A 26699-nucleotide genomic window follows, 5' to 3' on the forward strand; every position below is an offset into this window, starting at 1 on the left:
AAAGTTAAAGGTGGAAGAGGTACTTGGCCCCCGAGCTGCTGCCCAGCACCAACTGGCCGGCACAGTTGTTACAAATCCGAGTAAGCCTTGTGTGGTAATATCCAAAGAATTCACAAGTACCACAATAAGGGATGATGCAGAAACCAGTTTAATCCACTATTTTGGGCTTTATCCACCACAGGAGACACAGCTCTTGCTCCGACCAGGTCTCCACTCCAGCTGCCCCCAAAACAGTCCATCCCAGTCCCTGAGCTACAGTGGAACCTCCCCACTGAATACTCAATTTCTCAAGATACCACACATCTTCTTCCTATACAAGCTGAATGAGAATGTTTTCTTCAAGCATTGCTCATTAGCCAAAATACTCATCACAAAACATCACTTTATCATTAGACTAAAACAAAACATAGTTCTTTGGATGCCATAAATATATCTTCCTTTTCTATATTCAAAATTCATCGGGTTTCTTAGGAAGCCTTTGATTTCTCTCAGCAACTCTCAAATATGCTCTTTATGTTGTTATCTTGACTCTCCTCTTTCTGCCGTGTGATCTTCAAGTTTAGCTTTCTGTTCAACATTTTCCATCTTCTCCTCTCCCTGTGACATTCCAACTACTCTGTCCAAATTCCAAGTGTGTCTATCCTCCGTTTTTGTGGCATTGGAGACCACCTTCATCACTTTCATGGGCGAGCTGAATTTTGAGTTAGTATTATGAGTGACAGGGGTTCTTGTTTTAACAATGTCTCCCACCTTCACAATCACTGATTTTGCAGCTTTTCTTTTATCCACATATTTGTTTTCCATCACTTTGCAAATCACTCTTTCTTTCCAACTTCCATGAGATCTCTCCTCTTGTGCTGCAATAAATAGCTTTATCCACGCAGGACAAAGTCGAATTATCACATCTTCCACTGGAAAAACTCAAACTTGGTGGCATGCGGTGTCACTCTGTAGACTTCCATCCGTTCAACTCCGTGAACCAATCCTTACCAGAGTTTTTTTGCCAACTGAATAGCCTCCTTTATAGTGCGTAGCATCCTTTCTACAGTATCATTTGTTTCCGGATGATAAGGCAGCCTTTTTGTGTATAATACCTCTGTTCTTCAAATACTGTTCCAGTGCTTCCGGTAGTCTTTCCCTTGAGAAAATTTGTGTTAAAAATTCTATTACTTTTTTCGATGTAACTTCACTCAGTACCTTTATTTCAGGCCACTGAGAAAATAAATCTACCAACACTATGATGAATTTTTCGCACCCATGCCCCTCTAGAAGTCCTAAAATATCAATCAACACATCACTACAAACTCTCCTGAGTAACTCCCGCACAAGCATGGACTTTTCTCTTGTTTTACATACTTTATCACTCATGTAAAACTCAATGCACTCTCTTAGTACTTTCCCCATTTCCTTGTCCATCCCTGGCCACCAGTAATCCACCCACAGTTGCTCTTTGCACCTTGAAATCCCTTGATGTCCCTCATGTGCCACACTCAGCAATCTTTTCCTCACTGCTCCAGGAGAAACCATTCTTGTACCCCTGCACACCACCTCCTCAACACACCATATTACTCCTTAACATTCCATTATGCTTTAACTTCCATTCTCAACAATCTTCTTCCCCCAACCACTTTTCAATTTGCATGCAATTTCGTGCATCACCATGTCCTCTTGCATACTCCTTTTCCACTCCTCTGCACTTACAATACCTTCGTTGTATGGCACACACCTTCTCTTCTTCCATAAACAACTCCTCATTTTCATCTTCCAGTCCATCAACCATTCTTGACAAACAGTCAGTAACCATGTTGCTTTTCTCAGGAATGTACTCAATTGTGAATTCAAAATCCTGTAACGCTACTGCCCTTTTTGCTGTCCTACCAAACACATTATCAACCATTTTTTTTTTCGTAAACACCTCCTTCAAAGGTTTATGATCCGTTCTTAGGATGAACGCTTTGCCCCATAGGAAACATTTCAGTTTTTTCACAGCTCAATAACTGGCCAGAGCTTCACGTTCTATTACAGAGTATCCACTCTCCGCATTCCTTGAAGATTGTGAAATGAAAGTAATAGTCCATCTGTGCAAACACTATTTTCTTGACCAGGGCAGTAACCCTTCAGGTTATGTACCTTTTCTAGCTCCTTTTTTAAATGAAGAGATTCCACTTCACATTCTTTGTTCCATTCAAACACCACTTTCCTTTTCAATAACGCCTGTAGATTACAAGTCTTTTCAACAAAATTCTCTGTAAACTTACAAAAAAACTCTACAGGCCCTAAAAATGAAGATCACTCATCCTTATTCTCAGGCGCAGGCATTTCCACTATGCTTTGTATAAGATCTTTTAGGCTTCACACCTTCTGATACCAATGCATGTCCTAGAAACTCTAATTCTTGTTTGTGAAACCTACATTTCTCCCCTTTTAATATTAATCCCTTCTCACTCAACCACTTCAATACAGACTTCAATCTGCCATCATGCTCCACAAGGGTGTCACCATAAATTAAGAAATCGCCCTGAAACACCTTAACTCCAGTAATTACACTTTTTCCATGGCCCCTGGAAACACTGATGATGCCGACACCAGTCCAAAAGGCATCCTCCTGAACCGATAAGTGCCACTGAACGTCACAAATGCGGTGAGAGCCATGGATTCCTGTTGTAACCTAACCTGATGATACGCTGAAACTAAATCTAAAGTGGAAAACTACTTCGCATCACCCAACATGCATAGCAAATCATGTGCACTCGGAATGGGCTACCAATCTACTATCACACCTTTGTTCAATTTTCTAAGGTACACACGCAAGCGGATGTCTCCATTCTGTTTCATTGCAATTACAATGAGAGAAACCCATTCAGTACCTTTCACTTTCTCAATGACTCCATCCTTTCCTAACTTTTCCAACTTACTTGCTACTGACTCCCTGATTTCAAATGGTACCTTTCTCACTTTGCTCACTACTGGCACAATTCCTTTCTTCATTTTTATTTTGTGTACACATCTGTTCAAACATCCTAGGCTCTTTTCAAACACTTATGGAAATTCCTCACAAAATGTATTATTTTCTGTTCCTTTGACTTCATCCAGAATCTGGTCATCATAGACTTCTTTCGCAATTCCCACTGTTTTGACATTTAAATCTTCCCTCAATTGTATCGGTGGATCTGAATTGGGATCCAAAACCATTCCCAAATCACATTAATTGAGCCAAATTATTACTGCATCACCTTTCACTGCAACATAAATCTTTCCTACTGTTATTCTTCTTGAATATTCTAACATCTCTCAAAAATACCCTGCCAATTTTATTGGCTCACCTCCATAACCTGTCAGCTTTATATCTAGTTTACACAAACATACCTTATGACTTATGCCTTTCAGGAAAACGTTTTTCAAAATGTTTGTCAATTTTGCCCCAGAATCAAACAACATTCTTACAACATGTCCCTCTACTTTCACTATATCATGTGGACCTACTCTTCCTTTGTTGCTTATTCGTAATATCACTTCATCTTCCCACCACTCATTTTTCTCAGTATTTTTCTCCAATATGTCATTGATTTTTCCTTGAGCATTTTTACTTCTGCAGCACTCACTCATGCGTTCCTTATCTAAACACTTTTTGAACGCCCCTTTGTGAGCAAGACACCGTTTATTGTTAACCATGGGTCCCTCTGCTCCACATCTAAAACTTTTGCCTTTGAAGTGTTTATTCTTGTTCTGAATTTGCATCTTTAACCCCATGTACAGCATCTCTTTCTTACTTATTATACAGACCACTTGATTCCCACTATGAAGAGCATGTTTCTTAATCTCTTCTACACATGCTAAACTATGCTGTAACCTTTTAGCTAAATTGATAATTTTACTGAGTTAGGGATCATCTCTCGTCCACAATTCCTCTCTGACCTTATCATTGTTACAACTCAACATGAATGGGGTTTGTAATTCTTTATCCAAGGAAAGGCCAAACTTGCATGTTTCACCCTTCCCTTGCATACGCTTTCTGAAATGAAAACATTCCAGTATGGAATATACTTGAGGTAAAAAATGATAATCCAATTTCTTAATACAAATCTCTCATTTAACCCATCACTTTCTCCATCCTGCAACTCAGGTAAGTGATCAAAACATCCTGTCCTTTTGAGCCCTGTAATGTATTAAACGAGATGTGTTTCTTTCTGCATCCTTCAAACCTGAATCTTGATCCGACGTCCTTGGAGCCCTCTACAGATACACTGCCTGGGAGGTCCCGGTCAACTTCCTATGTTCAGACTTAGTCACTTTTTGGGAGATTTTCTTCACCGGGACGAACCTGCAAGTCAGGCCGGTTCGCGGTTGAGGCAAGCCGGCTAGATTTGCTGCAGCGGGTCGGTCTCTCTATGGAGCTTTTTTTCAAAAATTTCTCCAAACTTCTGGAACTTCTTCCAGATGTTCTTTTAAGGTTCTTTGGATGTCCACAGTTCACCCCAAGGTTCCAGAAGCTCTGCGATGCTCCTCGAGGGTGCGGACTACAACTCCCAGAATACACCTGGTGTGAACTCCTTTTTGGCCACTGGGCAGTGGTCAGCTGGTTTGGTTTCTTCAGGAGTTGGTGCAGGGGACTCTGGTTAGCAAGTTTTCACCTGTAGCAAACAGGGAGTCCCTCCTTGAACCAGTTGAAGCCAGGCAAGGTCCTTCTTGTGGTGAAGCCCAAGTGTGCAGCTGGTGCAGTCCTCCAGAGTGCAGTGTCCAGGTGCAGGTCAGGGGTCCAGCATGGCAGTCCTTTTGTAGTTCTTCCTTGTTGGAATCTGATAGGGATCTGAGGTGTGGGTGCAGGTCTGCCAGTTTTATCCTTGCTCCTGGGTGAAAAACAGGGAGGATCCTGGCTCTCCAATCAGGGGCAGGGTCCTTCCCCCTGTGGTGACCACTTCCTGGGAAGTGTGGCAAAAATCGATCCCCCGGGAGCAACATTCCTCAAAAATCCATCATGGCTGAAAGAGATTTTTGGAGATTACATCTGGCTGAGCCCACCCACTGGTGTGGCTAAAAATCATAAACACACCCCTCTCCTGCCCTCTCCTAATCTAATCAAGGGGGCACCTAATTGTCTGGGTTTGCAGGATGTGAGGGTGTTGCTGGGTTGCTCCAAATGTCCTTCCCTGCCTTTGAAGACCAGTTTGGCAGCCCTCCCCCTTCCTGCTTCCCCATTTGCTGAGGGGAGATCTCCTCCCCCAGACACATCTCTTTGTGGTGAGCCAGGCCACTTCACACCTCATCAAGGCAGCCTGGCCAGGCTGCCCGAGGCTGGCCAATCGGAGCAAAGCAGCAAAAACACTGCAGGGCTGAAGTTGGCAACTTTTCAGGTAAAGTTTAAAACTCTTTACCTGAACAAGTTATTTTAAATCCCACAACTGGAAGTTGTGGGATTTATTATAACAATTAATTTGATACCAAACGTGTGGTGTCTGTTACTTAAGGGGCTTTTTAAAATTAAAATAAAGTCTCCCCATACTAGCCTATGGAAGACATTCACTACAATGAGGGAAAAACGAATTTGGCTGTTTTACCTCACCAAGGCTTATACAACTATTTTTATAAGGCCCCAGCTTATAGTTGCATGGCACCCAGCCCTAGGGGAACATAGGGCACACCTTAGGGGTGACTTATATGTAACAATAGGGTATTTTAAGATTTTGGAACTACTTTTAATTCCAAAGTCGAATTTGCGTGTAACTTTAATTTAAAAGCAGCCAGCAAGGCAGGCCTGCCTTTAAAATGACACTGGGCACCTCAGCAGTGCACCTATGGGGGCACTACCTATGCTGGGGTCCCTAAACCTCCATGCCCTATCAAATACTAGGGACTTATAGGTAGGTTAATTTTGCCAATTATAATTAGCCTAATTTGCATATGCACTTTACACAGGGCATTGGCCCTTGGACTGGTAAGCAGTACCCAGGGCACAGCCAAGAGTCAGTAACCACCAGTACCTGTCCAAAACGTTTGGGGGTGACCAGCCCAAAAAGGAGGACTTTCCTACAGAGATGATAAAAGGTAAGGCGGTTGAGCAATATTTTGCACGGTACAAGAAATACTCAACACATTAATGTGCATTAAACATATTCCAAACAATTAAGAAACAGAATCACTATTAAAGTGGTTATATGTAAATCAGTTGTGCGAATCGCCGAACTAAGGGCTGCTGCTGTCCGCTATTATTTTTACTTCAAATTATAAATACTGTTAATGAGTCACCTTCAATTATGGGAAGTTGGTGTGCCGATCACCGAGAGACGAAACTGAAAGAAGTCCGCTGTAAATAAAAGCGCAGCTGCAACAGATCTGCAGAGATCCCCAGAATCACCCGCTGTGAGACGACAGATGTGCTAAAATCGAAGATATGCTCACCGGGTACACACTCAGTGACACAGTGTTCTTAAAGTGTAAAAGGCCGTTTATTTAGTACAGGATTGCCTCGTACACAATAACATTATACAACTAAACTTTAACCAAGTTCAAAAACTCCCCACCCCTTTGAAAACTTCTCCCCAGTTCTCTTTTCACTCATCACCTCCATTAGCCTCAATTCATCCATCTTCCACTTCAATTGACCCACAAATCCCCCTTTTTCTTTCATCCCCTGCCTGCTTCGGGCATGCCCCACGATATCATCCATCACCTGTTTTCTTTCTCCCCCCTGGAAGAGTGGCCAAGCCCGCATTTGACTCTCCACCTTCCCCCATCTACTGCTACACACCTCCTATCAGCATCCATCCAAATCAGCACTGAAGAACTGTGACAAAACCTCCCCACACCTGTTAGAAATGGGGTCCTTGGTTGACAGTCAGGTTCCCCCCTGTTCAAGCAAGGACCCTCACTCTAGTCAGGGTAAATGAGAATCGCCCTCAGCTAACCCCTGCTTACCACCTTGGTAGCTTGGCAGAGCAGCAGGCTTAACTTCAGAGTGCTAGGTGTAAAGTATTTGTACCAACACACACAGTAACTTAATGAAAACACTACAAAATGACACAACACCTGTTCAGAAAAATAGGAAATATTTATCTAAACAAAACAAGACCAAAACGACAAAAGTCCACCATACACAAGTCAAGTAATTAATAAAAATGCAAAAAGAGTCTTTAAGTAGTTTTAAGCACACACTAACGCTGTTAGCATGAAAAAGTACCTTGGGTGCGTCAAAAATAACCTGCACAGGCGAGTGCGCGTCAAAAAGGGCTTGTGCTCTGATTCCACTCACGCGCGGGACCTTGCGTCGTTTCTCCTTTCGCCGGGTGGGGGGCGTGTCGTTTCTCTCTCCACAGGAGAGCAATACGTCGATCCGGTCAGCACTCTCGGGTCCGGGCAGGCCTTGCCTCATTTTTACATGCCCAGCGGTACTTGAGTCAGAAATCCAGCTGCACTATGATCCGAAAACCCCGCAGCGCAGGTTGTGATCTCCCAGCCTCCGTCAGCGATGCTGTGCATTGTTTCTCCTGCTTCATGCGTCGATTCTTCGGCCGCATTTCCGGCGAGCATCGATTTTCAGCTGCGGAGCCAGCGGCGTGTCGTTTCTTCAGCCGCAGATCGGAGTCGCGTCAATCTTTTCCCCACATGGCACTCTGTGCGTGGATTTCCTTTTCTTTAGGCTGCCAGCTTCTCCTTTCAGGGTCCCAGGACCTGGAAGGGCACCACAGGGCAGAGTAGGAGTCTCTCCAGAGACTCCAGGTGCTGGCAGAGAGAAGTCTTTGCTGTTCCTGAGACTCCAAATAGGAGGCAAGCTCTAAATCAAGCCCTTAGAGATTTCTTGTCAAGATGGAAGGCACACAAAGTACAGTCTTTGCCTTCTTACTCTTGCAGAAGCAGCAACTGCAGAATAGCACCACAAAGCACAGTCACAGGCAGGGCAGCTATTCTTCCTCAGCTCCTCAGCTCTTCTCCAGGCAGAGGTTCCTCTTGTTTCCAGAAGTGTTTCTAAAGTCTGTGGTTTTAGGTGCCCTTCTTTTACCCAATTTCTCCTTTGAAGTAGGCCTACTTCAAAGTAAAGTCTCTTTTGAATGTGAAACCCTGCCTTGCCCAGGCCAGGCCCCAGACACTCACAAGGGGGTTGGAGACTGCATTGTGTGAGGGCAGGCCCAGCCCTTTCAGGTGTGAATGACCACTCCTCCCGTCCCTCCTAGCACAGATGGCTCATCAGGATATGCAGGCTACACCCCAGCTCCCTTTGTGTCACTGTCTAGTGTGAGGTGCAACCAGCCCAACTGTCAAACTGACCCAGACAGGGAATCCACAAACAGGCAGAGTCACAGAAATGGTATAAGCAAGAAAATGCTCACTTTCTAAAAGTGGCATTTTTAAGCACACAATCATAAAATCAACTTTACTAAAAGATGTATTTTTAAACTGTGAGCTCAGAGACCCCAAACTCCATATGTCCATCCGCTCCCAAAGGAAATCTACACTTTAATCAGATTTAAAGGTAGCCCCCATGTTAACCTATGAGAGGGACAGGCCTTGCAACAGTGAAAAAGTAATTTAGCAAGATTTCACTGTCAGGACATATGAAACACATTACTGTATGTCCTACCTTAGCCATACACTGCACACTGCCCTTGGGGCTACCTAGGGCCTGGCCTACTTTAGGAGGTGTCTGACATGTCAGAAAACTGAATGTTTAGGCCTGGCAAGTGGGTACACTTGTCAAGTCGAATTTACAGTTAAAACTGCACACACAGACACTGCAGTGCAGAGCTAGTAATGTGGGTGGCACAACCAGTGCTGCAGGCCCACAGTAGCACTTGATTTACAGGCCCTGGCACCTCTATTGTACTTTACTAGGGACTTACTAGTAAACCATATATGCCAATCATGGATAAGCCAATCACATACACATTTTGTAAAGGAGCACTTGCACTTTAGCACTGTTTAGCAGTGGTAAAGTGCCCAGAGTAACAAAAACAGCAAAATCAGAGTCCAGCACACATCAACAACCTGGGGAACATAGGCAAAAAGTTAAGGGAGACCACGCCGAGGATGAAAAGTCTAACAACAACTATATCTAATGTAGGGCGGATGGGTGGCCAAACCTTCCTACAGCGCGAACGGCTAGCGTTGAAAAGGCCGGTCCTCGCACCCCCCCAAACCCCTCCGATATCCCACCCCCACGTACCTTAGATCCAATCCTGCCCTCCCTCCATCACTAGACTACGCCTGCTCTCCACGGGGCCTTTCATTTGAAACGGCGTCTGTCACGTTACGTCCATACGCAGAATAATCCTGTAGAGACTGAGGAGGAACACGTCAGCTTGTGAGGTCCTTTATGAAGGTCTGAAGTTCAAAACCGATGCACCTGGAGGCGCACAGGAGCTTCTTGTAAGTCAGGATGTAAATCCATCCCAGTCCCTTCGCTACACTGGACCCTTCTCACTGGATCTTCCGTTCCTCAAGGTACCAGACCTTGGCAAGCTTTTTCCTTAAAATTCCGACACTCCTTTAATGCAGGCATCAGGCGTTCCTTAAAATCTTTTCACTTCTTTAAAGGACCTGCAATCTGTTATTTTTTAGGCTGTGTCACATGCAAGGAACCTAAGCGTGTTTTCTGTTACTCTAATAATCTCAAATGTTTTATTCTCATTTAAGAAAAATAAAAAAATATATATATAATAATGTGTTGCAAACAAGCATTGGCAAAATTTTGTAGTTTTTCACTCTGATTATAAATCAAGATCTATTGGTTTTGCAATACTTCTTGTAAAATCCTCTGATGCTCATGACTATTGTAGGAGAAAGTTTTTGGGAAAAAGGAAGCCCTCCCTGCAGCCTTGGCCAAGCATAGGAGGCGGGGGAGTTACTTTTTTTTAATCCATGCAAACTTCAATAGTTTTTATTTTTTTAAAGAAGCACTTTTTATCTTCTCATTTTTGGGTTGCCCCACCTTGCACAAAAGCAGGGAACTTTGGGGCCTTTCAACCTCCACCCCTTGTACAGACCAGCAGAACAGCTATGAGATGTCAAGGCCTTTCTTCATCATATAGCTTAACAACTTATAGTTATCCTGAGAGCCTCTACGCGCCTAGCAAATAGTGCAAAGTGTAAACAGGCCAATGGGACAGCTGCGATCATGAGGTGGAAAGGAAGGCCATTGCGTACGATCTGTGCTCTTTTCTAATTGTTTGTTATGGATACTACAATTCCAACCAGAGACCATCAGCAATTGATAAAATATACAACACTTGTGCATTTTTGCTTATATTGCAGGAAAGGCTTAATGCAGAGAAGGGACCAAATGACGGAAAGGCCCTATGTCATTTAACTTTGGTGAAGTTTTCTGAAACAGTTTCTAGGGCCTGATTTAGATCTTGGCAGAGGGGAATACTCCGTCACAAATGTGACGGCTATCCCGTCCGCCGTATCATGATCCTATTATATCCTATGGAGATCGTAATAGAGAGGAGAGGATATCCGTCACGTATGTGATAGGGAATTCCATCCTCCAATATCTAAATCGGGCCCCAAGTGTTCTGCTACAGTGAAAATATGCAATGGGAAAACTAATGCACAAATGCAAAAAAGTGTTTCCTACGAGGTGAGCTGCTGCTCGCCTACAGAGGAGCGGCTGCAGCTAATAATGATGGTGGTGCATAGGCTCTAGGATCAGTTCTGGATCAGTGAATGATGCTTGAGTGACAGCCATTCTTTTCAAGGCATTCCATAATTGGGGAATGGAACTCAAGAGGCTTGACAGAGCTGACTTGCCACTGATCCATTCAACCCCACGTCATGCATGTTAAAGACTGTGCGTGATCAATAATAATAAAATAAAAAACTCTGAACCACTCAAATAAATACTTTCTGAGTTCTAAGCAAGAACAGTAATGTACAGAGTATTTGAGACTTGAGTAAGAGCATCTTGTGGAGACAGACAAAGGAATCCTGCATCGCAGTTCGTATCCTAGGCTACCAACCAGTTCTCTGGAGTCTTTTGCGCTGCCAGAAGAACCCAGGCTACATAGACCATGATGCAGGACACTGAATTCTTCTTTCTTCTCTCTCTTTGAGTACAGTTGAGCTTGTTTTTCTGAAATGTAACTGTTAGACCTGACAGCCTTAGGGTAGTCACCCCTAACTTTTTGCCTGCCTCCCTCCACTTTGTGGATACTGTTTTTGCTGGTTTTTAGACTCTGCGCACTTTACCACTGCTAACCAGTGCTAAAGTGCATATGCTCTCTCTCTGTAAACATGGTAACTTTGGATCATACCTGATTGAACTATTTAATCTACTTATAAGTCCCCAGTAATGTGCACTCCAGGTGCCTAGGGCCTATAGATTAAATGCTACTAGTGGACCTGCAGCACGGATTGTGCCACCCACTTAAGTAGCCCCTTTTCCTTGTCTCAGGCCTACCATTGCTAGGCCTGTGTGGGCAGTTTCACTGCCACCTCGACTTGGCATCTAAAAGTACCTGCCAAGCATAGAGCTCCCCTTTTTCTACATATAAGTCACCCTTAATGTGTGCCCTGGGTATCCCCTAGAGCAGGGTGCTGTGTAGGTAAAAGGCAGGACATGTACCTGTGTAGTTATATGTCCTGGTAGTGTAAAAAACCCTCAATTCGTTTTTGCACTGCTGTGAGACCTGCTCCCTTCATAGGCTAACATTGGGGCTGCCCTCATACACTGTTGAAGTGGCAGCTGCTGATCTGAAAGGAGCAGGGAGGTCATATTTAGTATGGCCAGAATGGTAATACAAAATCCTACTGACTGGTGAAGTCGGATTTAATATTACTATTCTAGAAATGCCACTTTTAGAAAGTGAGCATTTCTTTGCACTTAAATCCTTCTGTGCCTTACAATCCACGTCTGGCTAGGTTTAGTTGACAGCTCCTTGTGCATTCACTCAGACACACCCCAAACACAGGGTACTCAGCCTCACTTGCATACATCTGCATTTTGAATGGGTCTTCCTGGGCTGGGAGGGTGGAGGGCCTACCCTCACACAAAGGACTGCCACACCCCCTACTGGGACCCTGGCAGACAGGATTGAACTGAAAGGGAACCTGGTGCACTTCTTAGCCACTCTTTGAAGTCTCCCCCACTTCAAAGGCACATTTGGGTATAAAACAGGGCCTCTGCCCTACCTCATCAGACACTTGCTGGAGAAGAAACCGGAACCAGAAACTACATCCTGCCAAGAAGAACTGCCTGGCTGCTCAAAGGACTCACCTGTCTGCTTTCTACAAAGGACTGCTGCCTTGCTGTTGCCCTGCTGCCTTGCTGAACTCTTGTCTGGCTGTGAAAGTGCTCTCCAAGGGCTTGGATAGAGCTTGCCTCCTGTTCCTTGAAGTCTCAGGACCAAAAAGACTTCTTCCTTTCACTTGGACGCTCCGTGCGCCGAAAATTTCGACGCACAGCTTGTTTCGCGGCGAGAAAAACGCCGCACACCGACGCTGATCAACGCGACGCTCTCGGGACGATCGAGACTTCGACGCACAACCTCGCAAGGACAACGCCGCCCGACTTTCCAGGAGAAATCGACGCGACGCCTACCGTGAACGCGAAACTTTGACGCCCGGCCTCGCAAGGACAACGCCGCCCGACTTCCGAGGAGAAATCGACGCGACGCCTGCCGTGAGACCAAAATTTCGACGCACGGCCTCGCAAGGACAACGCCGCCCGACTTCCAAGGAGAAATCGACGCGACGCCTGCCGTGAGATCGAAACTTCGACACGCAGTCCCGCAGAACGACGCGCAGCCGGAAAACAAGTAGGAGAATCCACGCACAGACCCGGGACATCTGGTAATCCCCGCGATCCACGAAAAGAGACTGTCTGCGCGCCGGAAAACGACGCCCGACTTCCCCGCGTGGAAAAGAACGACGCAAGTCTTTGTGTGCTGAGGAGAAATCGACGCACACACCCTTTTTTCCACGCATCCCTTTTCCTGTGGCCCTCTGAGGAGATTTTCCACCAGAAACCAGGTACTTTGTGCTTGAAAGACACTGTATTGCATTCTAAAGACTTAAGACACTTTATATCACTTTCCTGTGATAGTTCTACAATTTTCCATTGCATCTTTATTCTTTTTGACCTACAATTATCCTGATAAATATTATATATTTTTCTAAACACTGTGTGGTGTATTTTTGTGGTGTTATATGGTGGTATTGTATGACTTATTGCACAAATACTTTACACATTGCCTTCTAAGTTAAGCCTGACTGCTCGTGCCAAGCTACCAGAGGGTGGGCACAGGATAATCTTGGATAGTGTGTGACTTACCCTGACTAGAGTGAGGGCTTTTGCTTGGACAGAGGGTAACCTGACTGCCAACCAAAAACCCCATTTCTAACAGTAACTATGTATTTGGAAACTAATTCCAAATCTAATTTTGAGAAAATGGCGTACTTTGAATAAGCCTAGCAATTTTTCTAAATACAAAGTTGTATTAAAAATGTAATGTGCGCAAACAGTTGTATTATAGATAGAAAAAGGTACCATTGAGCATTGTACACCTCCTGGAAACATATGTCTCTTCTCCATCCTACCCCTGTGCACCTTTTTTCTTTTCTCTCTGTTCAGATTGCTGTAATTACTTGTGCACAGCCATCCTCTGACTTTCTCACATCCACACACGTGAGTTCCTGTTTCAGATCACTTACCCTGTTTATCTCCAGTCACTTTCTTTTTGCTGTTTATATTTTCATCATCCTTCTGGCTCTCTTAGTCAACATAACTGTCTCACTCTCACCACCATTTTGAAAAGAACTAAAGGCCTTTTTTGGGGCTGAGCCTCCTAGGCCGCACATGTGCCGTCTGTTGAAAGACATAAGTGTGAGTCTACCAAGAACATTCAGAGACTTGTTTACTTATTTTTGATGGCTCACCGTCTCCATTTTGTATCTGTCCCACCCCTGGAATTTTGCTAGTGTACATATGTCCCTCCAGTCCTCACTTTCGGGACCTGTTTTTTTCTTTTGTCTTAAACACTCCACAAGATTGCATGTGTTTTCCAGCTATCCCCATGGTGTGTTTCTTTTTTCACTTTCATGCTCTGTGTTGCTCTCTGTGTACTTCTCCCCCACCAGCTCCACTTGGTTCTCTGCCCATTACATCGCCTCCCCACCCCTCCCTCTATGGTGCTTCCCCCACCCTTTCCCTCATTATCTGTCTTCCATTGCTTCTCCTCTGCACCCTCCCTTTTGGTTCCCATACCTGTGCCTCCGATCTTTCTCAATTGTTAATTCTTCTTCCCATCCCGCCTTCCACGATGCTTTGCATCCCCCACCGTTGCTCTGCGTGTTGCTTGCCTCCCACCAGCGCTTGATGAAAAAAATACAGAAGCCATTTTGGATGTATACACTTGCATGGAGTGCTCCTACAACATAACGGACTGCTGTGTTGTTGCGCCTTTTTAAAGCTTATTCCTTTATCTGGCTGCGCTGCATCAGGGATGCCGTACATGTCATGTCCTCACCATCACCATTCATGGTCAGTACACCTCTCACTGTCCCCACAGATGTTCCATCATATTGTGCAGAAAAGGAAGTATGTGCAGTGGACATTTGGCCCCTTGACATCGACCTTGCACGATCTCTCCGGGATAGACTCGTGGGGTGATGACCTCTCGGTGCTGGAACTCGTCGTCTCTGCGAAGAAAAGAGAGGTAAGTGCAGGAGTTGCTATCGCTGTTTTTCCACATTTTGCACAAACTCAATGTCAAAATCCAGTATAGTGGGTGATTTGTTTATTCTATCTATTATAGGATATTTTATTTCAACCTGTGAATCTTACAATCTAGCACAGGATGCAAAAGAAAGGAAAGAGTTGCTAGGAAATGTTAACTCTTCGCTCTTGCCGACACCTCAACCTATGATGCTACTAATGCCTTAAAATGTTAACATCACACCTGCTTCAAGTGCTCTGGCAACACAATCTACAGAACTGTTGGAAGTGATCCTTGCTGGCTGGTACCCAAGGATGTCTTGTTTAATCATCCATTACAAGTCAGATGCTTTAATTGATTACCATGCAGAAGGTAGCTTGAAGAAGAAATTCCAGTTCTTTGAGGGGAGCCATGTGTAATAGACTAGAGCAGATTTCAAATTCATATGAACATATTGATATTAAACTTGAATGTGCTTGATGTCTGGGAGTGAATTTCACTGGTTTGGAGCTGAGCGTGTGGTACTCGTTACTCCCACTGAGGATTACTTGTTGATTAGCAACCAGAACCAACAGAGGTTTGTCCCAAACTAGCCCTCCCTGGTGGACACACCTTCTAGGTTTCCCTCGGCCCCCAGGCAGTGCAGGTATCCAAGCCTACCTTCTGGAGTAGCGAAAATTGACAGATGGTACCCCGTGGATCCCTCCTAAACTGACCTGGAAATAATCCACATTATTAATGAACATTGACTGCAGGTACTCTATTGGATTCCTCTCAGCCCCCCTCAAAGGGAGCACACGCAAGAGACCTTGATTAGTGATTTATTAGGTTTTATTAGAAGTTAAGGAATCGCACAATATTAGTGGAGGTATAATAGCAAATATTGCAAGGATTATGGTGCTTACAAAATACATTAAGTAATATAAAAATTGGCAACATCGTATTCTTTAGAAGTCGCCTTCCTTTTGATTCTTTCCTAATAAAAATTAGCAAAGACTTAGTAGCATGGCCTATTAATTGACGCAAGGATGTCCAGCGTCTAGGTGCAAGGTCCTCAGTCTTCACAGACTGTTCTTCTACATTACAAAGCTGCACCTGTACAGCCAACCCTAAGCATAGATGCTATTTACCATGGTTTGCATCTCTGACATTCTCAGTGACACTCCTTGGAAGAAGCACCTCTGGTTCTTAGTGATAGGACTGTGGGTGTAATGCAACCTCTCTGCTAGTCTGCTCTCCATAGCATAGAGATACACACAAGGGGAATGTAGCCCGTTGTGCAAGAGCTTGTTTTTTTCTTACTTTTCCTTCTTGGGCAAGCGCAAAACGCTCCGTCCCCTGCAGTAATCTCTCTTTGGGCTTCCAACCACGCCCATGTCACTTCAGCCACTTACATTGGTTCGTGGGTTTGCCTTTTAAAATCCGCTTGCTTTAATTTGTGAAAGGCATGCATACGTCCTGCCTTTTCTGGTGTTTAGCCCACCTACACAGCACTGGTAAACTACTGAAAACATACAAGGTGCGATGTTTTCAGCATGGTGTCCGGACTACTTTATCTATTTATTTTCCATGCTTGTTTTCTTTCCGATGAAAAGTTTTTTTTTCCAGGTTGATATTTTTATTTCATCTTCAATTCTTCTGTCCGCTTATTTCAGTTTTGTTTTTTGTATTCCTATATATACTTGCCACCTAATGTCAGGGTCACTAGAATTATGCAGCAAGGGAGGACCATGTTATATGGCAGAGAATTCTAAATTATGCGACAAAAATATGCAAATTATGCAGCATAAGGTGGCACAATTTCTGATATATTTGGTTGAATTGTTTTACCATTTTTATCCATGTGAACACGGTCAAGACAACGTTTTCACTTTATTAGTACAAGTTAACATCCAAATACTGCAATATGCAAGTGAAAGGTCAAACTTTATGAAATGCTTTCTGTTCCACAGCAACAAGCCGAACTACATTTTAATAACTTTTGATCCATTTGAGCTAGAAACACATTTTGTTTATTAAAATCTCTAAATTATGGAGCTAATGATAGATTATGTGGCAAATCCGTCAGATCCAAAATTATGCAGAAAAGCCACCGATATCCCATAATTCACTGCCAAATGCCTATCAATCTCCTTTCTCTCGGTTTGATGTCCTTTTTCTCTTACTCTCCTGCCTTCTTACTCCCTCTCTTTCCCCTTTTCCCTCACTCATCTTTCCTCCTTCTGCCCTCTCAGGCTCGTCAGATTCTGGACCTCACTCCAGTGAAGGAGCTTGTGAGTCTTAAGTGGAAGACCTTTGGCCGGCCCTACTTCTGGTTCCTGGCAGCCCTGTACCTGATGTACATGGTCTGTGTCACCATGTGCTGCATCTACAGACCTCTGAAGAGTAAAGATCCAGCTGCCATCAACAATTCAAGGGACACAACAGTACTTGTGCAGAAAAACCTGCAGGTGAGTGAGGGTGAGGACTGGAAGGGATGGCACTGGATAAGGAAGACGGGCAACTCCATCTGAAAAAGTTTAAACATTTTTTTTCCAGAGTATGGTATCATTCTTTTCATATGACTCTAAGACATCTTCTCAATGTGGAAAGTCTACATGAATCCCGAGAAGCATCTTCTCAAATGTTCATCTTCTCACGACGCCCCCATTTCATAGCCAATCCCATCATCCTATCCCCACTCTAAACTCTACTAAATGCACAGGAATTTCAAGAGCACAAACCTAACACAACTAATGCAAAAAAAAACTTTTACTAATCTGCCAGCTATTAACTTCTAATCCTGGGTTGTGTAGTAATGTACTACTCCCTGTAGAGTGCTTCACTAGTCAGTCAGTCAAATTCTTTTATTTTGAAGGTTGCCATAGAAACACAGATCAGTTAAGAACAGACAACATTTTAAAATACTAAGACATTAAAATATCATCCATCACAAATTATTTCTTAATGTTGGTTATAACAATTTAAAACTTTTAAGACCACGGGCAATATCTGCATCAGATTATACAGCTACCTCAATAGATTCATATCCTTTCCTAATAGCAATAGCAGATCTAATGCAATTAAAAATAGAGTGACAAATGTGAACTGTGGGTAGTTTTTGAACAAATCTCATTGGATCCTTATAGTATCTGACTTTAATCCTACGTAATAGCGGCAATATAAAAACTATGTCTAGGAGCAGCGTAAAGTGCACAGAATAAAAAAAAATGTCAAGTGCTCTGTCTAGACCTGGCATCACAAGAACAAGTGGGTAGGTCTTTTTGCCAGGTACATTGCTTGGGAAAGGCCACTCTAAAATGAATTAAATTTAGCCTGAAAAAAGTTAGTAAAGAGCGTACAGATGAACTTTGGAACCAAGCTAAGTAAGGTTCTATAGTGTTTGTGAAATCTGAGTGTAAGGTTCAAAAGATTTCGGTTTCAATGCTCCATGGAGTCAAAGGCTCAGAGCATTCTCTCTGTAGCACTGTTTCACCATCTTCTTCGCATTTGTAGGCAGTGCCTTTGGGTCTGTAAACATACTTTCAAGCCCCAGATTTCGAAAGGACGCTTTCAAATATGAGACCCAGGGAATTCTATTTGTGTTTGCCAGTTGTAAACAGTCAGACATACTGGGGGTCATTCTGACTCCGGCGGGGGGGAACCGCCATATGACCGCTCCGCGGTCAAAAGACCGCTGGCGGCACTCCGACCTTCCCGCTGGGCCAGCGGGCACTAACAATGTTAGCGCCCGCCGGCCCAGCGGGAAGGGGGCCTGCAACATTGAAGCCGGCTCCGAATGGAGCCGGCGGTGTTGCAGGTGTGCGACGGGTGCAGTTGCACCCGTCGCGCTTTTCACTGTCTGCTAGGCAGACAGTGAAAAGCAGGCTGGGGCCCTGTTAGGGGGCCCCTGCACTGATCATGCCAGTGGCATGGGCAGTGCAGGGGCCCCCAGGGGCCCCAGGACACCTGTTCCCGCCAGCCTCTTCCTGGCGGTGTAAACCGCCAGAAACAGGCTGGCGGGAAGGGGGTCAGAATCCCCTGGGCAGCGCTGCTTGCAGCCGGGGGAAATCCGGCGGGAAACCGCCAGACCCGGTTTTCTGACCGCGGCTTTACCGCCGCCGTCAGAATGGGCAGGGAAGCACCGCCAGCCTGTTGGCGGTGCTTCCTCCATTCGCGGTCGGAATGACCCCCACAGTCTTGTACCAAGCTGGCTTCCAGGTTTCTCCAGCATCTTACCCACAATAAAAGGGGTGCAACGGCAATCAGATCCCCCAGGTACTGAAGGCCCAATTCTTCGTGACCGATAATATTTGTTGCATCCTTGGGTGCCAGCAGTAATTTGTGTGCAAAATGTAGGAAGGTAGCTTTCTTCCAGCATGGTTACCCCCATTTGTTTGCCTGTTTATCAGTGTGTTTGACTATACCTACTGGGATCCTGCTAATCGGGACCCCAGTAATTATGCTCTCTCCCTTAAATTATGGTTATTTAGATACTGATAACACAGTATCTCACCCACAATTGGCATACTGGTGCCCCCTTATACGTCCCTAGTATATGGTATCTAGGTACCCAGGGCATTGGGGTTCCAGTGGGTCCCTATTGGCTGCAGTATTTCTTTTGCCACCCATAGGGAGCCCATGCAAATGCTTCAACAGGACTGCCATTGCAGCCTGTGTGAAAAGATGCAAGCACCCTTTCACTGCCATTTACACTGCACCAGGGCACTTATAAGTCACCCATACACCAGGACTTCCAATCCTGAAGGCTGGATGCAAAGTACCTGAGTGTGAGGGCACCTCTGCACTAGCAGAGGCACCCCCATGTCGTCCAGGGCCAATTCCCCTGACCTGGTGAGTGCAGGGACACCATTTGAAGTGTGCACTGTACATAGGTCACTACCTATGTACAGCGTCACAATGGTAACTCCTAATATGGACATGTTTGGTATCAAACAAGTAGGAATCATACCCCAATGCTAACCCAAACATTGTTTTTATGATTCCATGCACCCTGGGGGCTCCACAGTGAACCCCCAGTACTGCCATACCAGCCTTCTGTGGTTTTAAAGGCAGCCCCAGCTGCTGCCACCCCACAGGAAGGTTTCTGCCTTCCTGTTACTTGATTTCATCAAGTCCAGGAAGACAGAACAAAGGACTTCCTAAGGGAGAGGGATGTTACACCCTCTCCCTTTGGAAAAGGTGTTACAGGCTTGGGAGGGGTAGCCTCCCCAAGCCACTGAATTGCTTTGAAGGGCACATTTGGTGGCCTCCTTGCATAAACCAGTCTACACCGGTCCTGGGAGCCCCAGTCTCTGCTTTGGTGCAAAACTGGACAAAGGAAAGGGAAGTGACCACTCTCCTATCCATCACCACCCCAGGGGAGTTCAGCCATTTTGATTTCCAGATGGGCAGGACACTCTGGGAGCGTCTGAGTGGCCAGGCCACGCAGGTGACGTCAGAGCCCCCTCCTGATAGTTTGACACTCACTTCACGACCATTCCTCCTCTCAGGGCTACTTAGGGACTCTCTGCTGGGTGTTTCATCAGATTCGGATTGCACGGCTCCAGCATGAATCCTCTGCACCCCCCACTTCAACTTCTGACCAAAGAAACTGCATCTGGACCCACCAGGAACTCTATAAGCCGGCAACCAAGAAACAAGAAGCCTTCTGCAACATTGTATCTCCAGCTCCTGCCAGCGACTGCAACTGTTTCCTGGTCGTGCATCCTTAAAGGACAGCCAGTCTTCAGCCTGCACAGGAAGAACGAAGGAATCTCCCTTGGGGTTGATAGTCACCCCTGCTTCAGCAGGCACCGTCTGCATCGATGACTTGTGGCATGGAACCCCTCTCCAGTCGAGTTGCTTGGATCCTGCAACACAGGTGGTGGACAGAAGTTTTCCAGATGGTCTCCTTGTCCAGCTGTGTGAGCTTGGTATAGGTAAGAGCCTGCCTTCCCACTCCACAAAGCTACCCCCATGCACTGCATGTTTTGCAGCTACCAAGGCTTGGCTGCTCCTTTCCACAAAGTTTCAAGTGTATATCCAAGCCTGAGCCCCCAGCACATGATCATGCGATGCACAGCTTCCTGAGTGGTTATCCGGCAACGTGGGAGCCTTTGTTGTGTTGCAAATCCTGTGTCCTCTCACTGTGGGACTCCAGAGTGGGCTGCCTGGTCCGTTGTGGGCTCCTCAGAACGCCTTGAGCCCCCTTCGACTCCCCCATATGGGTAGAGTCCACCTGGTCCTTCTCGGGTCCGGGCAGCACCATTTTGTCCTAACCGCGAGACTCTTGTGTTCCACAGCTCGTGGGTTACTTCAGTGATGCAGACAAGACTGCAGCCCTCCATCCTGTGTGGGACATCAGCTGCACCAACCCCCAGCCCCTGCTCTGGTGTGAAACTGGACAAAGGAAAGGGGAGTGACTACTCCCCTGTCCAACACCACCCCAGGGGTGGTGCCCGGAGGTCCTCCAGTGTGTCCCAGACCTCTGCCATCTTGAAGGCAGAGGTGTGAGGGCACAATGGAGGCCTGTCACTGGCCAGTGCCGGCAGGTGACGTCGGAGACCCCTCCTGATAGGTGCTTACCTGACTAGGTGGCCAATCCTCCTCTGAGGGCTATTTGGGGTCTCTCCTGTGGGCTTCTCTTCAGATAACGAAGGCATGAGCTCACCAGAGTTCCTCTGCATCTCCCTCTTCGACTTCTGCCAAGGATTGACCGCTGACTGCTCCAGGACGCCTGCAAAACTGCAACAAAGTAGCAAGAAGATTACCAGCGACATTGTAGCACCTAATACTGACGGCTTTCTCAACTGTTTCCTGGTGGTGCATGCTCTGGGGGCTGTCTGCCTTCCCCCTGCACTGGAAGCCAAGAAAAAAACTCCTGTGGGTCGACGGAATCTTCCCCCTGCTAACGCAGGCACCAAACTTCTGCTTCACCGGTCCTCTGTGTCCCCTCTCATCGTGACGAGCATAGTCCCTGGAACACAGGAGCTGGTCCAAGTGACCCCGACAGTCCAGTGGTTCATCTGTCCAAATTTGGTGGTGGTATGTCCTTGCCTCCCCACGCCAGACAGTAATCCTGTGTACTGCGTGAACTGCAGCTGCTAGGGCTTCTGTGCACTTTTGTAAGGAATCCTTTGTGCACAGCACAGCCCAGGTCCCCAGAACTCCGTCCTACATTGCTCAACTCGCCGAATTCACCACCGGCTTCGTGGGACCCTCCTTTGTAGTGTTGAGACGACCACCATGCCCAGTTTTCTTGAACCCGTGTTCAAGTACTTCTGCGGGTGCTGCCTTCTTTTGCATGGGCCCTCTGTGTGTTGCTGGGCACCCCCTCTGTCTCCTCTTCCAAGTGGCAACCTCCTGGTCCTTCCTGGGCGCGGGCAGCACCCTTTTACTTCAACTGCAACCTTTGCAGCTAGCAAGGCTTGTTTGCAGTCTTTCTGCATGGAAACAACTCTGCCTCCTCCAGCACGCCATGGGACATCTTCTGTGCAAAGGAGAAGTTCTTGGCACCCAAAATAGCACTGAATTGTTGGAACAGATTGCAGTTCAAAGATGAAAACCTTGGATGCCAACTTATTTTCCAGTTACCTATTGTGAATGCTTTTCTTTGTACATATGTGAGGACCAGTTTAAATGGAACTAAATTATATACAGCATAAGCAAATTGTTTCACATTTCAAGATCTGATGGGACAACCTGATGACTTTGCTCTTAATTATGGATGGGTCAGAGTGCTCATATTTTGGTTTCTTCTGCTAAATTGCACTTTTATTCTGAACCTTTGGTGGTCTCTGCCACATGGTTGGACTGACTTATGTTTTAAATCAGTGGTTCCCAACCTGTGGTCCGGGGACCCCTGGGGGGGCCGCAAAGCCTCCTCAGGGGGTCCGCGACTGCTTACAATTTTTTATAATATTAGGTCCCAGCTATGAGTAATGACTCAGTGGGGGTCCCCGGGTTCCAATAATGATTCAGTGGGGGGTCCCCGGGGTCCAGTATTGATAAAATGGGGGTCCACAGAAGTCAAAAGGTTGGGAACCACTGTTTTAAATCATTGAAGAGCAGCACGAGCACTGTTTTACCACCTTAGTGGTAAGTGGTTGCTTGCCATGCGAACTTCAAAGTTGTGTGCTGCTTTTGGTGGAAAATGTGATAACATTTGTTGACATCTCTAAGGTTTGCAACAGAACGTAATACAATGACATATACTTGGCAAAAAAACACAATAGAGTAGAACACAACAAAAGTCGATACAGAACACAATATAACCATAGAACATCACAACATTACATTGCTGTAAACGGCACAAAACCCAACAGTACAAAAACCAGAACACATCACCACCACAACAAAACACCACACAACGAATAAGCACAAACCTTCTTGTTATACATTGAAACCTTCCGAAATCCAAGTTCATAATTCGGTGGTAGGTGTTTTCAATGAACACTGCCTTAATGGGGGAACAGTCTTTACAACGCGATTTTTACATCGCACTGCCTTTAACACGCATTTATTACCACAAACGTTTTTACCACGTATAGACCTTTATAACGTATACCTTTACCATGCATTTAAGGTAAGTATGGGGGTTTGGGAGGTTCCTGCCAAAAAGATTAAAATATATATATATATATATATATATATATATATATATATATATATATATGTGTGTGTGTGTGTGTGTGTTAAAAGTGGGTACTTTGGTTTGCAGTCAGGTTACCCCCTGTCCAAGCAAGGACCCTCACTCTAGTCAGGGTAAGTCACACACTATCCAAATTATCCTGTGCCCACCCTCTGGTAGCTTGGCACTGAGCAGTCAGGCTTAACTTAGAAGGCAATGTGGAAAGTATTTGTGCAATAAATCATGCAATAACACAGTAGAACACCACAAAAATACACCACACAGTGTTTAGAAAAATATACAATATTTATCTGATAAGATGTAGGTCAAAATGATTAAGGTACAATAAGTATATTTTGAAATATCAGTGTAAAAATGATACAAAGTGTCTTTAGTCTCTTTAAAGCAAAAAAAGTCTCTTGCAAGTACAAAGTACATGGTTTGCATTCAAAATCTCCGCAAGGAACTGCAGAGGAGGAGATACGTGGAAAACCGGGAGGTGTATGTTGATTTCTCGGGTCGCACACAGTGATGCGTCGTTTATTTTTCAAATAAAAAAGCTTTGTGTCGATCCGGTGGGCGTTGCATGGAAAATTCTACCTCACGGCAGGTGCTGTGTTGATTCCTCTCAGGAAGTTGGGCTGCATTGTTCCGACTCAGCTTTGCATCAATCCAGTGGGCCATGCGTTTAATTTCTAGTTGCTATGCTTGCACTGCGTCGATCTTCTGCTTGCAAAGTTGGGCTGCATCGTTCCGGTTCGGCGTGCAGTGATCTTTTTTTGACCACGATGCAGGCTGTGCATTGTTTCTTGCAGGCTGTGCGTCAATTTCCACCGCACAGGGAGTTCTTCTTGCAGGAATGAAGTCTTTTTGGTTCTGAGACTTCAGGAAACAGAAGGCAAGCTCTATCCAAGCCCTTGGAGAGCCCTTCTTCAGCACAGCCAGATAGCAGCAAGGCAGCAGGGCAACAGCAAGGCAGTAGTACCTCTCAGAAAAGCAGTCAGGTGAGTCCTTTGGGCAGCCAGACAGTTCTTCTTGGCAGGTTGCAGGTTCTGGTTCTTCTCCAGGAAGTGTCTGAGTTGGTAGGGGCAGAGGCCCTGTTTAAATAAATACCCAAATGTGCCTTTAAAGTGGGGGAGACTTCAAAGAGTGGCTTAGAAGTGCACAAGGTCCCATTTCAGTTCCATCCTGTCTGCCAGGGTCCCAGTAGGGGGTGTGGCAGTCCTTTGTGTGAAGGCAGGCTACTGTCCTTTGACATGTAAGTTTCAGGCCCTCCACCCTCCCAGCCCAGGAAGACCCATTCAATATGAAGATGTATGCAAGTAGCTGAGCATCCTGTGTTTGGGGTTGTCTGAGTGAATGCACAAGGGAGCTGTCAACTGAACCCAGCCAGACGTGGATTGTAAGGCACAGAAGGATTTAAGTGCAGAGAAATGCTCTCTTTCTAAAAGTGGCATTTTGAAAGTAGTAATATTAAATCCAATTTCACCAGTCAGCATGATTTTGTATTACCATTCTGGCCTTACTAAATATGACCATGTTACTCCTTTCAGATCAGAAGCTACCACTCAAACAGTATATTAGGGTAGCCCTAATGTTAGCCTGTGAAAGAAGCAGGCCTCACAGCAGTGCAAAACTAATTTAGGAGTTTTACTCTACCAGGACATATAAGCTACCCAGGTACATGTCCTGCCTTTTGTCTACACAGCACCCTGCCCTATGGTTTACCTAGGGCCTACCTTAAGGGTGACTTACATGTAGAAAAAGGGGAGATTTAGGCTTGGCAAGTATGTTTCAATGCCAAGTCGAATTAGCAGTGAAACTGCACACACAGGTCTTGCAATGGCAGGCCTGAGACCTGGTTATGGGGCTATTTAAGTGGGTGGCACAACCAGTGCTGAAGACCCACTAGTAGCATTTCATCTACAGGCCCTGGGCACATACAGTGCATTTTACTAGGGACTTAGAAGTAAATTATATAAGCCAATTGTGTATGATCCAATGTCATCATGTTTTTAAAGGAGAGTGCATATGCACTTTAGCACTGGTTAGCAGTGGTAAAGTGCGCAGAGTCCTAAAACCAGCAAAAACAGTGTCCAAAAAGTGGAGGGAGGCAGGAAAAAAGTTAGGGGTGATCACCCTAAGGCTGTCAGGTCTAACAAAAAGTATGTATATATATATATATATATATATATATATATATGTGTATATATATATGTGTGTGTATATATATATATATATATATACAAATATCTGTTTTTTTTTTTTGTACTTACCATACGAATACTTAGTCTAATAATGTGTGTTAATGGCATGAGAGGTAAAAGCACATGAGTGCTAAACATTTGCCGGGTAAAAAAAAATGCATTAGAAAGGCATGCAGTGTTTACCTGTGTTGCTCTGTCCTACAACCCCTTAATGTCACTCCCAGGACATTCAATCAATTCAGTTAAAAATAGTTTGTAATTTGTCTGGTTTCAAGTTATTTTTAACATCTGATTGTAGTCACATACCGAATTTATATATATGTCTAATAATATGTCAAATAAGTATTTTATTATGTCTGAACTTGGATATAAAGTATTGTATAATAATGTAGTATTTTTATTTCAATTCACTTATGTGATAAACATGAAATGCCAGACAGTTAAGTTATACATTTGTAAACCATGACCTTTTCTTCTTTGCAGGAGGCATATGGTACCTACGAAGATGATCTGCGGCTTGTGGGTGAGCTGATCAGCGTGATCGGGGCTATTACAATATTACTCCTAGAGGTGAGGATTTTACTTGGCTCCGCCCATTAGTACTATCTTTGTGGCCAGTCTTCCTAATTATTTCCCTTACTAACTTACCGTCTGCCCTTAGATTCCAGATATTCTTCGCGTCGGCTTTGCCCGGTACTTCGGTCAGACCGTGCTTGGAGGTCCTTTCCACATTATGATGTAAGAATGTGCATAATCTGACCTTTTCTCCTTTGTAATGTTTATAGACTGACCTCGTCTGAGTTATCTTTATTTGTGATGCAAAAAAAACATTTGTGCGTCCATGCTGCAATTTTGCACGGTAATACATGTATGTTTTAAACTGAGTCCTCTGCAATAAAGTATTTATCTTGACACCTCCTCTATTAAAGTCTCTTGTCATCTGAGGGTTGACCCCCATATTTGTTGTATGTAGTAAGAAACGATTTGAAAGTCTTAGGCAGACCAACAGATCTGGTCCCACTGGAGGTACACATATTTTGCCTGTGGCACAGGTGTCCTAGATGCCATCTGCTAATACTTTCACACCTTGATGTGGTGTCCTATTTTCACCAATGTCTTGGATCCTGTCTAAGAAACTGCCTGCCTCATATTTGGCTCACCATTCAGGTCCCACAATGAATAGTGCCACCGTATTCACATTTGCTTCATAGATACACCTCTAAGTTTGCCTTTGAC

At 44.9% G+C, this 26699-nt stretch overlaps 1 protein-coding gene across 2 annotated transcripts in view; it reads left to right on the plus strand.

The window, feature by feature from the left end:
• The window catches only part of LOC138303563 (transient receptor potential cation channel subfamily V member 6-like), a 186313-nt gene that overhangs the window by 132155 nt on the left and 27459 nt on the right, over positions 1–26699 (plus strand). For both annotated transcript variants that reach the window (XM_069242821.1, XM_069242820.1), the window contains exons 7-10: positions 14499–14645; positions 16880–17095; positions 25947–26033; positions 26125–26201. In XM_069242821.1, coding sequence (XP_069098922.1) covers positions 14499–14645; positions 16880–17095; positions 25947–26033; positions 26125–26201 — 527 coding nt within the window. The remainder of the gene's footprint in view (positions 1–14498; positions 14646–16879; positions 17096–25946; positions 26034–26124; positions 26202–26699) is intronic.

Source organism: Pleurodeles waltl, chromosome 7 (genome assembly GCF_031143425.1).
Source record: "Pleurodeles waltl isolate 20211129_DDA chromosome 7, aPleWal1.hap1.20221129, whole genome shotgun sequence".
NCBI lineage: Eukaryota > Metazoa > Chordata > Amphibia > Caudata > Salamandridae > Pleurodeles > Pleurodeles waltl.